Source organism: Falco rusticolus, chromosome Z (genome assembly GCF_015220075.1).
Source record: "Falco rusticolus isolate bFalRus1 chromosome Z, bFalRus1.pri, whole genome shotgun sequence".
Taxonomy (NCBI): domain Eukaryota; kingdom Metazoa; phylum Chordata; class Aves; order Falconiformes; family Falconidae; genus Falco; species Falco rusticolus.
In genome coordinates this window covers 84,081,666-84,094,552 of record NC_051210.1, presented here as the reverse complement: position 1 = coordinate 84,094,552, position 12,887 = coordinate 84,081,666, and the positions used below count along the sequence as shown (strand labels likewise).

Genomic DNA, 12,887 nt, shown 5'->3' with positions numbered 1-12,887 from the left:
CAATGCATTCAGTATCATGTTTTGGCACGAGTCAATGTTGCAGGCACATTCACACCAAAGAATCGCATTGCTGAGAGATCCCAAATGAACCATCGCGCTGTTGTCCACAAAAGTTGCTCACAACAAGGATGCGGGACTCTGTCACGCGAAGAGCCAGGGCCTCACTTTCCAGTGTGCCCACACATTTCCAGGCATGATGCGCTGTACGGACTGTGCTTGGGCCTCGGCTTGGCACCACATCTGGCATGGCATGTGCTGGCCTGTGGGCCCCATCCTGCTCCCGCCGCCACCACAGGAGCTCTCTGTGGGAGCATGGCTGAGCACCCGCTCCTCTTGCAACGTGTTTCACACCATGTGCGGCTTTGCCATTCACCTGAGACTGTGCCCTGGCCCTTTATGAACATTAGCCGTTTAAAAATAAATAATGCTTTTAGTATGGCTGTTAAATGATGAATCCTTTATTACAATTATGGCATTTTTTTTCTTTTTTTTTTTAATATTTATCTTTTTTTATTGAAAACAACTCCATCAGGCATTGAACTGTATAGTCATTGGAATAAAGACACATTCATTTACAGAAAACCTGCTTTTTTTCTAAACTATCTGTTTTTGCAACCTCCATTCACAGTTATATTTCACAAATGCTTGCTTTTTTGGTATACGCCACAATTAAAACTGGTAGCCAAAGTGACCTTGTTTTAATGTATCTTGCTACCATTCACTGAAAAGATGCAAGCAACAAAAATACAAACCCAAGATGTATAAAAGAAGAGAAGGTAACACATGTATTTCCATTCTTATGTACACCCCTTCTTCCCACACCCTGCCTGGTGGCCTGATCCCCCTGACCACAGCACCCAGCCCCACACAGCACCCACCCCAAGATCCTGCTGACAGTCCCTGCCAAAGTGCAGGTCCTCAGCACCCATCCTATTGGTGCAGTGGCTGGAGCAGAATGAGACCACTGCTCACCCTTGGCTGCCCACAGTGCATGGGACGCTGGCAGCCCAGGGCTGCACAGGTTCTACGTCCCACCAGACCCTTCCCTCAGAGCTAGTCGGAAGGACTTCTCTTGATTTTGTAAACTACAGTGTTTTGTACTTACAAATATTGATCACGTTGCATTACGCATACTTTTATTTAGCTATATTTGCTTGTCTAGACATTCAGTAATGACAGTGAGTGTTTTTCCTGAACCATCAGGAATTCATTTAGATGGACAGAGGGAGGAAGGTTCTGGGCCAAACAGAAAGGAAGGAAGAATCTAGCCAAGGTGATATGGAATGCAGGTGCCGTTTTCTGTCCTGAGCAGCTCCCTGCCGCAGGAGCCACGTTCGCAGAGGGGAGCAGCTTGCTTATTGAATGGAAAGGCATTTTCTGCCAGAGAGAGGCAGACACAGAGAGCCCCTCTGCCTCAGCTGCTGTCTTCTCTGCACCCTTTGGTCCTCACCTCTCCACTAGACCCCACCACAATCTACTGCCCTCCTCCTGCAGCACAGCAGCCCACCGCAAGCAGCCAAGCCTGCACCTCTGAGCCGAGGGATACCAGGCAGAGCCGTCACCTCCTTCTCACCACCTGCTGACCTCTTCCAGCTCAAAGGCACACCTTGTTTTCTACAGAGCCAGAATTACATGTGCCATAAGCTCAGTGCAGTGAGAAAAGGATGCTGAGCCCAGACCTGCTGGAGCAAACACTGGGAGGGTGTCACCCCACTTTGCTGCTCTGGGATGCATGGTGCCCCTGACATGAGGCCCTGCAAGAAAACTGGCCTGAAAGTGAGGGTTTGGGAAAGAGCCCAGCCTGACATCAAGGCACCTGGAGGGTCTTTCCCTGCCTGGGGGAGCAGAGCCCACCCTGGGCCGCTGCTGGTCCCACTGCTCAGCATGAGCTGCCCTTCCCCTCTGCTCTCTCTAGAAAAGTAGAATTCAAATTGCATCTAAGAAAACAGGTGAAAACAAAAGATGCATATTTTAAGACATTTTTCCACATTGCAAGAGCTTGGACAAAAAATATTGATGCTAAGAAGCAATTTACTTTGGGCTGTATTGCGCCATTGATTTTGGGGCAGGACTCCCCATTAAAATCAATGATTCTGAAATGTTCAATGTGGTCCTGAAAAATCAATGGGGAGTTTTGCTTAAAAATCAATGATATAATATGGCACTCTGTCAATAATTTTTCTGTATTCCTGTTTCCCAATATTTGCAGGTTTTTCTCACACTTCCTTCTCTGCACTTGGTGCCTCTGTGCATCTGGAAAGTTCCAGCTGTGCTGCCAGGACTATCATAACGGGACCTTGCCACTAGCAGGATGAACCTGAGAGAGACCCTCCATTTGCTTAAATTAAGCAAGATCAAATTAAGGTGCCGTGCATTAAAACACCTTTCCATTGCCATTCTCCCCACAATCTAGGGGCACGTGCGGTGCTGTGTCCCTGGTGCTCTCTGGGCTGGGAGTGAGTGGGGCGTTGCAGACCTCCCGAGCACAGCCGTGGGAAGCAGGCTGGGGGTGCAAGTTGTGGGAAGAACAGAAATCCCAGCTGTGGGCAATTTCCTCAAGTTTATTGTGGTTAGGAAGGGAAATAATTTTTTTTAAAAAATCAATTATGAAAAATTAAAAAACTACCCAGGGGTAATTGAGGTTTTTGGTTTCAACTTCTAATTTTTACATTTTATTTTCTCTCCTGGGTGCTGAAAAGGAGTAGCTTGACTGGAGAGAAGATGTGCACTGCTCAGCAACTGCGGCCCTTGAGCATGGCAGAACTGACACCTTTTCCTCCTGCATGGGCTCTCAGAGAGAGGCAGGATGCTGCAGCTCTGTCTGAACCAGCTCCACATGAGCTTTGCCACTCAGGTGCAGCAGCTGCACGAGCCCTTGCAGCACCTGCAGCACAGGGACATCCACTTCTGCCATCAGCCCTCTCTGGGGACACTGGGGACAGGGCTGGGACACAGCAGATGGCCCATTTCACGTGGCTTCCCAGCATCTCATAGTGCACCCGCGGCCAGTTTGACTCTGGAGACCTTCCCACCCCAGCTTCACTATGCAGTTATATGGCCAGTTCCTCCATGTCCACACTGGACGTGCCCTTGCCAGTGTCCGTGCCCTGCCAGCATTAGGGGAGGAGGAGCACGGAGCTGCTGGGGGGAGATGAGCAATGAACCATCTTGCCCCAGGCTGAGCATCCCCCTTGCAAAAAGAGCCTCCAGGAGACACAAGAGGTGCATGGATGGAAATACGTTTGTTTAGGCTAATGAATGTTTACCTGTGACTACATCTAATTTAAAGTAGTTATGCCATATAAACGCAGTGCAGCATCCAAGCAGGATCTGCCAGTGCAATTTCCCATTAGGAGCCAGCAGCCGAAAATTATATAGAGCACACTGGCCTCTGCTTTCATGCCAATATAATGATAATAGTCCACATACCTTAATTTGCTGATTAAAAATGATCGCTGCCTACATGAAATTGATAAAACAACTCTTAATTAAAGTATCTGACATTAACCACAAGCCAAGAGGCATCACCCAGGGTTCGGGGTGACCCTTCTCCCCCAGTGGGCTCTTTGCTGAGCTGTTTCTTGGCCACTGGGCGCACCTTCACCATGCACCTCAGTGACTTGCAAAAGCGATCAGCCTGCCTTAGAAAGCATGCATCTGCTGTACAGCTCAATAGGAAATGGTATTGGAAATGACTAATTACTGTACTTCATTAACAACTAGTGCAGAACTCTTCCTTCCCTGTGCAATTCCTCTTTTTCTGCTTTTTGGCAAAAACATTCAATGTGCTCCGGCAGTTAGACAAGGGTTCCTGCAGGACCTGGCTGCTCCTGGCCCTGTAGCTCCCTGCTGCCCACTGGGACGTGTGGTCCTGCAGCTGGAGGGTGAGATGCTGCAACCCTCGCCGACAGGGCCTGCAGGGCTTGGGGGGCTCAGTCTTTCCCCTGGGGACACGGGCAGCTGCTAGCATGGGGACAGCCTGTCCCTGTGCTCTGCAGGGGTCCCCTCCCTGGTCCGGGCCCTTGCGCATGACTACGAGACAAACAATATGTGGTAATATCAAGAACAACTCATAAGACACCACCATCACTGCACAACTATGTCTTCATAATAACAGTTGCTAGAGGCCGTACTCTGCTGTAGGAACGGCGATGAGCGCAGGACCGTCAGGACAGGGCGGAGAGCCGGAGCCCTGGGAGCACGGATCCAGGCTTGGCAGCCAGGTGGGAACGCGGCGGCTCCTTGCAGGAGTGGGTCTGTGCACACTGCAGTGTGGGGGACCCAAGCCCCTCGCCAGCATGCCCCAGTCCTGAACAGCCTTTGAAAAAAGCAAAAGCCAGAAAATGTGGGATAATTCAAATGGGGAAGAAAGCTGCCAGCTCCTTCTCTAGCTGGGGTGTGGGGGAGAGCAGGGGCCTGACCTCAGGGGCTGGTGGGGCTGTGGTGCCGTGGCGGGGCAGTGGCAGGCACCGGGAGATGCTCCCAGCTGCTCGGGTTTGGCATTTGTTGTACTCGAGATCTCCTTCCACACCTCCTACATCTGCCTGTAGGTAAAGAGGCTGAGAAAAATTAAAATGTGCCGTTTTAAAGTAAGATTTTAAATTGGATTTTGCATCTTTCAGTGTGTAGTCAGTTCTCAGCATCATACGGAGTAGTAGAAAAATGTTAGAACACTTGTAAGCATACTTGTCATAAGAAAGTTATTTTACAGGCTCCTTTATCCTGAGACATAATGGCCAACATTTTCAAACTGTAAGTGACCCTAAGGTTTGTTCTCTCTCCAAGTAGCCTGATTTTCAGTGGCACAGAGGAAGCCGTGCCTTCCTTTGACTGCCTCGGGCAGCTGGTGGCAATTGGAAAATGGGGTCACTGATTTAGTTATCTGACAGTGGATTTATAGATGTGAATGAGGAAATCTGGTAACTGTATTCCCTCTTCCCTACACTCTTGCCACACTCACATCCCTTCAAAAAACATTTTAAAATCCCAGCGCCTGGCCACTTTTGCTGCCCGGCCAGGTCCGGCTGTGGAGCCAGGGGCCAGGCACAGGGCAGGGTGGCAACCCCACCCCTCGGTGACACCCCGCAGGTCACGGCAGGGGGCAGACATAGCCCTGCTCACCCATCTGCCCCGTTGCTGTTAATTGGGCTAATAAAAGCTATGGCTGTTCCCTGCAGACCCGGCATCGCTGGGCACTACGCCCCATCGCCACCGCAGGATGGACGGTGGTTTGGGTGGGAGGTACGAAGCACAGCGAGTACCTACCCTTGTCAGCTGTGCCAGGGCCAGCAGGGTACAGTCATGGCAGGTCCCCCGGGGAGGCCGCAGCGCCTGGCCAGCTCCTCACCCCACAGTGCTGTGATGTGCGGCCCATGGCGGGGCCATGCGCACCGGGAATGGGGAGCACTGGCGAGCTCTGCAGGTGCCAAGGGGCAGGTGGGAGCCCACGTGCTCCCCACTTAGAGGGCTCATCCTCCCAAGGGACCTGCGTTGTTGGAGGGTGCGGAGAGCAGGCACAGAGGGAGATGCACTCGCCCAAGGGTTTGGGGCTCTTCTCACCTGATGCGTCTCCAGAGAAATCTAATTCCATCTATTACGGTGATTTAACTTTAAAATAAAAAGACCAAATAGTATCACATGGATGTGGATGGACTTGTTACAGCCTGTCTAATTTGGACTAGGCTTTGGCCCAAACTGAATTAAAACACCGAAGTATTCTGAGTGTGATATAAATGCCTAGCTAAGGTACCAGCCATATTTTGACCACCTTCTTCACGTTATTCTTTAAAAAATGTAAAATTCAGTAAATATGAAAATATGCAGGTGGTGGAATTCAGGATCCACACTGAAGAACTTGCAAGTGATGATGAACCAGAATTCAGAGTGGCTTTCTCGATCCGCCATGGCAACATACATATGCTGAGCTATTCAGAACAACATATATGAAAGAAGAAAAACTTTTTAAAACTAACACTTCTAGTTCTAATCAGGAAGGATCAATAAAATTAAGAGATTTAGGGCATTTAGTGGAATGCTAAAATACTTAAAATGGCTTAAAACGTACTTAGTGGCACGTCTATAAATGCAAAATATTTCAACTTCGCTGCTGCATGAATAGCATCCACAGAATTTGATTAATGCTTCTGCACTGCTAAATATGCTTAAACCCTTTGATAAGCAGTGACAAGGGTGACTAAAAAGCATCTCTATATTATGGAAAATATGTTAGGGTGGGTTTTGTTTTTGTTTGTTTCGTTGTTGTTTTTTTTTTAGAATTTTATGTGAAGAATGTTTAATTCGGTTTTGGGCACTTTTTAGACAATCATTTGGCACTTCAAGATTTAGGTTCTTAGGCACAATGCGACAAAGTGAGTTTGGCCAGTCCTTCACCGTGCATCCTGTAGAGCAGCTGGAACTCTGCAGGCAGCTGGTGGGACTCCTGCCACTTGGTCGTGAACTTTGTTCCCTTCTTATCATAGTAGTGGTATGGGAGGTCCTCCCTCGTGTTGGGGTCGAACCCAAAGGGCCAGAATCCATACAAGTGGATCTCTTCACATATGGCAGAAGCAAGGGTATACATGAGAATACCTGTGCTCAGCCGCTTGGGTGACAAGTGTTTGTTCTTCCAGTATCTGGAAAAAAGAAGAGTGTGTTAGTCTGGGGTACAAGAAATGCCACAGGTTTGCAGGAAGAAAAAAAGTTACTGCTTGGAGACCAACTGTGCTGACTGCTGATGGCCTGAATAAGGCAAAAGCTGCGCTTCATTAACCTTCAATGACCAGGAGTGCAGCACAGCCTTCGTAGCACTCAGATCGACAGTCTCTTGTGGTCCTCTTTTGAATGTTTTTAGGTTTTAACCATGACAGGCAGTGCCTTATCCAGAAAAGTATGCTACACTGGCTCCTGCTCACACGTGCATTTGCTGAAGAGGTGGCAACGCTATCCTGCTTTGATTTATTACAGTTTTCCTTGGACCACCCTGCAGCTGTCTGCTAGCATCCCTATCTGCTAGCTGAGAAGAGCAGGCTCTTCCCTGAGCGGTGCTTTGATTACACAGCACCTCACTTGGCTCCGCTGTGCTCCTCCTGGCTCTGCAGAAGCAGCAGCAGGGAGCAGAGCCCAGTGACAGACCAAGCCCCGGTGCAAGCAACCCACCTCTGCTGTGTGGTGTATAAATCTGTAAAGAAATAACTAAGTTACTTACTGAAGCAATAACAAAACTGCATTTGCTCTAAAAACAAGCAGTGTCAGGTCCTGACTTGCTAGATAGTGCCTACCAGGTCAGGTGTGAATAGAAAAATAAATAGAGCTGTATTTGGAGAGAGAGACAGATATATATAGATATATATATATATATATTGACAAGTTAAACGCAAAGCAAAAAAACACACCTGTTAACATGCTGCATTATATTTCCTGGCCAAGCCAACTGGACCTTTAGTTGCCCTCTGTGCTCAACAAAGAAGTCAACCAATGTTCTTGTGACCGTTGCTGACGTGTGGAAGAAAAAAGCTGGGATCCAAAGAATGGCCCCATCAAGCTTTTTCAGACTTAAGAAGAAGTTGTTGCGATCCTGAATGGTCAAAAGATTGTTGTAATACTTTTCCAGGATGCTGGGGTTGAAGGTTGTAAGGTTGGTTTTCCTTCCAACATCTTTTTGAAAAGCCTCAGTTGGAGCGAAATTGCAACGGAAAACAAAATCGGATTTATCTATCTCTTGCCCACACTGACTCCCGGTCAGGATCCCACTGTTTCCAACCACAGCACAAATGTTGTAGTGCTTGTTCAGGATTGGTGACACATCGGGAAGCAGCGATCTGAAGTTATTGCTGATGGAGAAAACATACTTGTGGCTGGAGTAATCGTAATGCATCAGCTGTCCAATCCGAACACTGTTCTTGGTCAAAGAAAAATTTTTTATGACGTCAACATGCTGAAGGATTTCTTGCCTAAAACAAAAGAAAAGAAAACATGGGATTACATTTCCCCTCTTTCCGCAGTGGAGAGATTTTCTTTCCAGCTAGACTTACATTCCTCTTTTTTTTTCTTTTTCTTTTTTTTTTTTTTTTTTAATGTAGTAAAGCAGCTTCCTGAGCAGTGTGGAGAAAGGGTTTTTAAATTAATATAAATAGATAGGAATTACGGAGCTGGCTCCTCACCTAGAGCTCCACTTGGCTTTACTGGGTGGTCCTGACTGGTGCCAGCTAAGGATGTGTCTGCGTCTCTTGGGGTAGGGTCAGAATTAAAACATTGGGTTTGCTGTGTAAGCTCGAGGCGCACAGGTCACAGTACATCCCTACCACAGTCCCCGTGCTGAGGGCTGGCATGCAGCACGGCTCCACATATGCTGGGATAGGGGCTGGGTGGGTCGGTTTGCTGCTGGGGCTCCCCATGTGTGTTTCACTTCTGGTACGGCACTTTGGTAACGATGGCACCATGTTTGCTATGAGCTATGTGGAGCAAAACCAAGTGGTCCAGGATGTTCAGCTGAATTAACAGGAGCTGATTTTTAAATGCATTTCATTTTTGTGCTCTCATTAAGAAGCTCTGAATCACAAAATCAACTGACAGTCACTGTCTCCATTTATGTAAACACAATTCCTTAACGTCTTATTTGGGTAAGCATGCTGGCATTTTTACAAGGGTTATTAAGGATACTTAAAAACCAAACAAAATCAACCCTGCTCAGGAGTTTCCCTAGCAGGGCATAAAATTAGAAAGCAAATACCATTTTATTTGGTTGTGTTTACAGAAAACAAACAACCTTTCTTCCAGCTCGCATCCTCCAATGTCTAAGCATTAATGGAGTCCCACTGGGTGCCCTAATTATAGGTTATGGCTAACGGACAAGCGCAAAGGCAGATCCTGAGACATTAGCTAAAATTGTCAGAGGGGTGGCACAGAGACAGGCTGATGAAGGATGAGCTGGTAGTGCCAGGAAGGAAGCAATACTGAGGGGTGGCCACTGTCCCACTAGCCTGGGAGGTCCTGGGGAAAGGATGGGCAGGTGAAGTGCCACCTCTCCTCGGTGGTCCTCAGCTCCACAGGGGCAGCGAAACAGGCAGCGCTTGTCGGCACTAGGCCATTACTCATCCTGCTGTGCTGGGGAGTGACCAGAAGGGAGGAGAGAAGCCCGAGCCCTGCCTGCCAGCACCAAGGGGTGTCACGGCCCCATCCTGACTCTGCTGGCTGCCTGGCAGCAAAGTGGAGGGGCCAGGGGTCCTGCCTCTCAAGTGGGATATGTGAACCAGGTCACAAGGTGGTCTCTAAGACAGCAGGTGTTTGGCAGGACAAGATTATAGTCCAAGGTGGTAGTAGCTGTCTTAAATGACTAAATGCTTTTATTTTCTGTTATAGACACTTAGACACTGCTGATATATATATATATATATATATCAGTAAATATGTATATAAACTGTATTTTTTAATATGTTTATATATATGTAAGGTGTATAAAGTATATATTTACTGATCTATATTAGTATAGCAAATAAATAAAAGAGGCTGGCCAGAGCCACCAAGTTCACATCACAGTGAGAAAACGGAAAGCACATTTTACTTCCCATCAAGTACAAAGCAGCTTTGGGGAAGCTGAAGGAACTGAGAAACCCTTTCCATTGCATGAAGCAGGAAAGTCAGTGCAACCTGCGGGCAGGAGGCAGAAGGTGGTGCACAAGGAGGGTGTCTCCGGTGGATCTGGGCTTGAGGGCCCCCATCTGAGCCCCTGTCTCTGCCTGCCCCCTCAGCTGGAGCAGTGCTGGAAGGCAGAGCAGCACTGCACTGGCTCCGAGCTGTTGTTAGCTGGGATGTTGAGCTGGGCGTGCTTTGGCTGCCATGAACATGGCATTGCATGACCATTACAGTTCAATTGGTCTCAAGTTTTAAAACCCTGGCTATTTATCTTGAAGTAACAACGATTTCACTTGCACACCGGGAAACTGGGTCACATTCTGTTCGGTGAAATACTGCATTTTGCAGCCTGGTATCCTGCTCTCGGTTCTTCCAAGACAGCAGTAACCATCTGGGGAAATGCTCGCATGCAGCCTTTGTCTCTCACCGCTGGCAAACTACCCAGAGCTCAGAGTATTTAGCAGTGGATGACTGTATTTTCTTAAACCCTGGGGGGAAGGGAACAGCCTCGGGGATGGTGAGCAGGGGACATGTGGGCATGATGCCCGGCCGCACGCTCACCTCTGATGTGCGAAGGCGGTGCGGTTGAAGGCCCACTTGGAGGGCTTCTCCTGAAGCTCGTGGCTCAGGGAGCTCGTGATGGGCACGAACGAGGGGTCCAGGAACTTCAGGGCGAACTGGGACCTGCAGAGGAGCGCACGGACCCACGCAGCCACACACACGGACCCACGCAGCCACACACAGACGCGCAGCCCGTTACCGGCCGTGCCCGGGCCGCCCCCGCGGCGGCCGCCATCAGCACCGCGGACAGCGCCCGCGGCACCGCCCCCTGCCGGCGGGGCTGTGCCCAGATCCACCGCGATCTGCCGGGCCGGACTGGGCCGGGATCTACCGGGCTCTACCGGCTTCTGCCGGGCCGGCCCGGGCTGTACCGGGCCCTTGCCCGGCCGGGTCGGGCTGTAGCGGGATCTACCAGGATGTACCGGGCTGGGCCGTGCAGGGCTGTGCCGGGCCAGGCCGTGCCGGGCAGGGTGGTGTCAGGCTGCTCCCACCTTGCAGCACACCTGGCGGGAGCTGCGGTCCCCGCGGTCCCTCCGCTCCCGCAAGCCCCGGGGCGCGGAGCACGGCCGGCGCGGGGAGGGCCGCATCCCCGCTGCGGGGCCTTCCCGGGGCCGCCCGCTGAGCCGGGGATCTCCGGGGGGACAGCGCGGGGGCGGCAGGGGGCGGCATGGAAGGGAGGGGATGGGATAGGGTGAGGTTGGGTGGGAAGGGCTGAGCCCCGGCCCCGGCCCGCGCCGCGCCCTCACCTGAATCCTGCGTGGAACATGTACATGCGGGGACCCCCCGGGCCGGCGGCGCGGGGCGCGCCAAAGATGTTGTCCTTCTTCAGCGAGACGTAGCTGATGAGGGAGAGGATGAGCAGCGCGATGCTCAGCATCACCAGCCCCAGCACGCTGGCCACCCGCACCATCTTGCAGCTCCTCATGCCGGGAGGCGGCCCCGCGGCTGGGCGTGTGCGGGGGGGCTGCCGCGGGGCTACATGAAGCGGGGCGCGGGGGCGGCGGGCGCGGGGCGGCGGCGGGGACGGGGCCGGCACCGGCGGCAGCCGGAGAGAAAATGGTGGGAGCGAGCGGCGGCGCGAGGAAATGGCAGCCGGGAGCGGCCGCCCCGGCCCCGGCAGCCCCGGCAGCCCCGGCAGGGCCGCCGAGCCCCCCGGCCTGCCCCCCCGCCCTCGCCATCGAGGCCCCCGGCAGCCCCGCTCTGCCCCGGACAGCCCCTGTGCCAGCCCAGCAGCCCCAGTACCACACTGACAGCCCCTGTGCCCACTGGCAGCACCCATGTGCCCACCAACAGCTCCCGTGTGCCCACTGACAGCCCCAGTGCACCCCAGAGAGCCCCTGTGCCAGCCCAGTGGCCCCAGTAACCCCGTCACAGCCTCCATGTGACCCCTGACAGCCCCTGTGTGCCCACAAACTGCCCCAGTGTGCCCCACCAACAGCCCTGGTGTGTCCCACGTTTCTTCTGCGACAGCCCCGGGGTTGTCCTCCCCAGGAGTGCCCAGTCCACAACCTGGCATCCCATGTGTGCCCACCATGACATCCCTGGGGTGCTTCTGACAATCCTGGAGTGCCCGTCCCACCACCTTGGGGTACCCTGCACTGACTCCCCAAAAGACTGAGGGTGGCCCAGCCTGACAGCCACAGTGACGCCCTGAGAGCCCCCATGCCTCAGTGACCCCCTGAGCCCTGGGGGTGCATGTGGGGGCTGAGCACGGCTGTAAGCTGCAGGCAGCCTGGGCTGCTCCGCACCCTGTGCCTTTTCTGGGGGATAAGCACCTGGGTGGGGGCATGACATCCCCCTGCTCCCCAGCACGGGACCATGGCACTTCCTTGTGACACTATAGATCCCTGTATGGCACATACAGCACTGCGGAAGCCCACACCACAGCCTGCGCCTGGGAAATGCAGAACCCAATGCCAGGTCGGAAGCCCCCTTGCTCTTTAGGAGCCTGGTGTTCAGGGCATGCTCCCACCTAAAAGAACCCTAGTGGTAATTAAACTGCCCCATAAATTGCACAGCAAATTTAACGTGAACTCCAGATCCTGATGCCTGTAATCTGAGGAATGTCTGTTATGAACATGACTGCTGCACGCTGCAATACTTGCAGTGTTTCTTCAAGCTAGGTTTTTTTTCCTTATAAAGCTTGCCCCCATAGACAGCTCTGCCTCTGAGCCCTGAGTTCATACAAGTGCCTTATAAATAATAAATACTGTCTTTGTAGCACCATCCTTGCTCTGGGCTATATCCTACAAGCTCTCCATGTATAAAGCTCTCTTTGAAGAGGAGGAACATGGGGAGCTTGTGGGGCTGGGTTTTACATCACAGCATGGTTCTTCAGCCTTCAGTGGGAGTTTGGCCTGAGTACGGCCTGGAGGTCCATATCTCAGTCCTGCGGGATGCCTGTGGCTTTGGCAGGGAGAGAAAAGGATGGGAATGTAGGAAACACTGTTTTGATATAGGAAATGGGGTTTTTACATGACTCTTCACATGGTTTCTGTTGTCCTCTACCCAGCGCATGGTGTCCTCAGCTTCAACATGTCCACCCAGGCAGCCCAGGATATACTCTCCACAAATTTTCACCTTTAGATATTTTGGAAATCAGTTCTATAAGACTTAACATCCTCTTATGTAGTTTCTGACCATGCGTCCTGGGGCTGGGTATACACCTGAGCATGAGTGTGCAGCCCTTGGTGATG

General features: G+C 51.5%; 1 protein-coding gene across 1 annotated transcript; it reads right to left on the bottom strand.

Moving 5' to 3' along the window:
* Window positions 1–475: 475 nt before the first annotated feature.
* Window positions 476–11,294, bottom strand: ST8SIA3 (ST8 alpha-N-acetyl-neuraminide alpha-2,8-sialyltransferase 3). Its single transcript, XM_037374537.1, has 4 exons — window positions 10,938–11,294; window positions 10,192–10,314; window positions 7,392–7,949; window positions 476–6,632 (listed from the first exon to the last, which is right to left on the bottom strand). The coding sequence occupies exons 1-4, from the start codon at window positions 11,114–11,116 to the stop codon at window positions 6,350–6,352; spliced, it is 1,143 nt and encodes a 380-aa protein (XP_037230434.1). The 5' UTR covers window positions 11,117–11,294; the 3' UTR covers window positions 476–6,349.
* Window positions 11,295–12,887: the final 1,593 nt, after the last annotated feature.

Excerpts from the sequence above, each read along its gene's own strand:
- ST8SIA3 (XM_037374537.1), bottom strand. The coding sequence starts at position 11,116 with ATGAGGAGCTGCAAGATGGTGCGGGTGGCCAGCGTGCTGGGGCTGGTG. Across the intron at positions 10,315-10,937 it reads ATGTTCCACGCAGGATTCAG|GTCCCAGTTCGCCCTGAAGT; the intron begins GTGAGGGCGCGG and ends GCTCCTCTGCAG. Across the intron at positions 6,633-7,391 it reads ATAATGCAGCATGTTAACAG|ATACTGGAAGAACAAACACT; the intron begins GTGTGTTTTTTT and ends TCTTTTTTCCAG.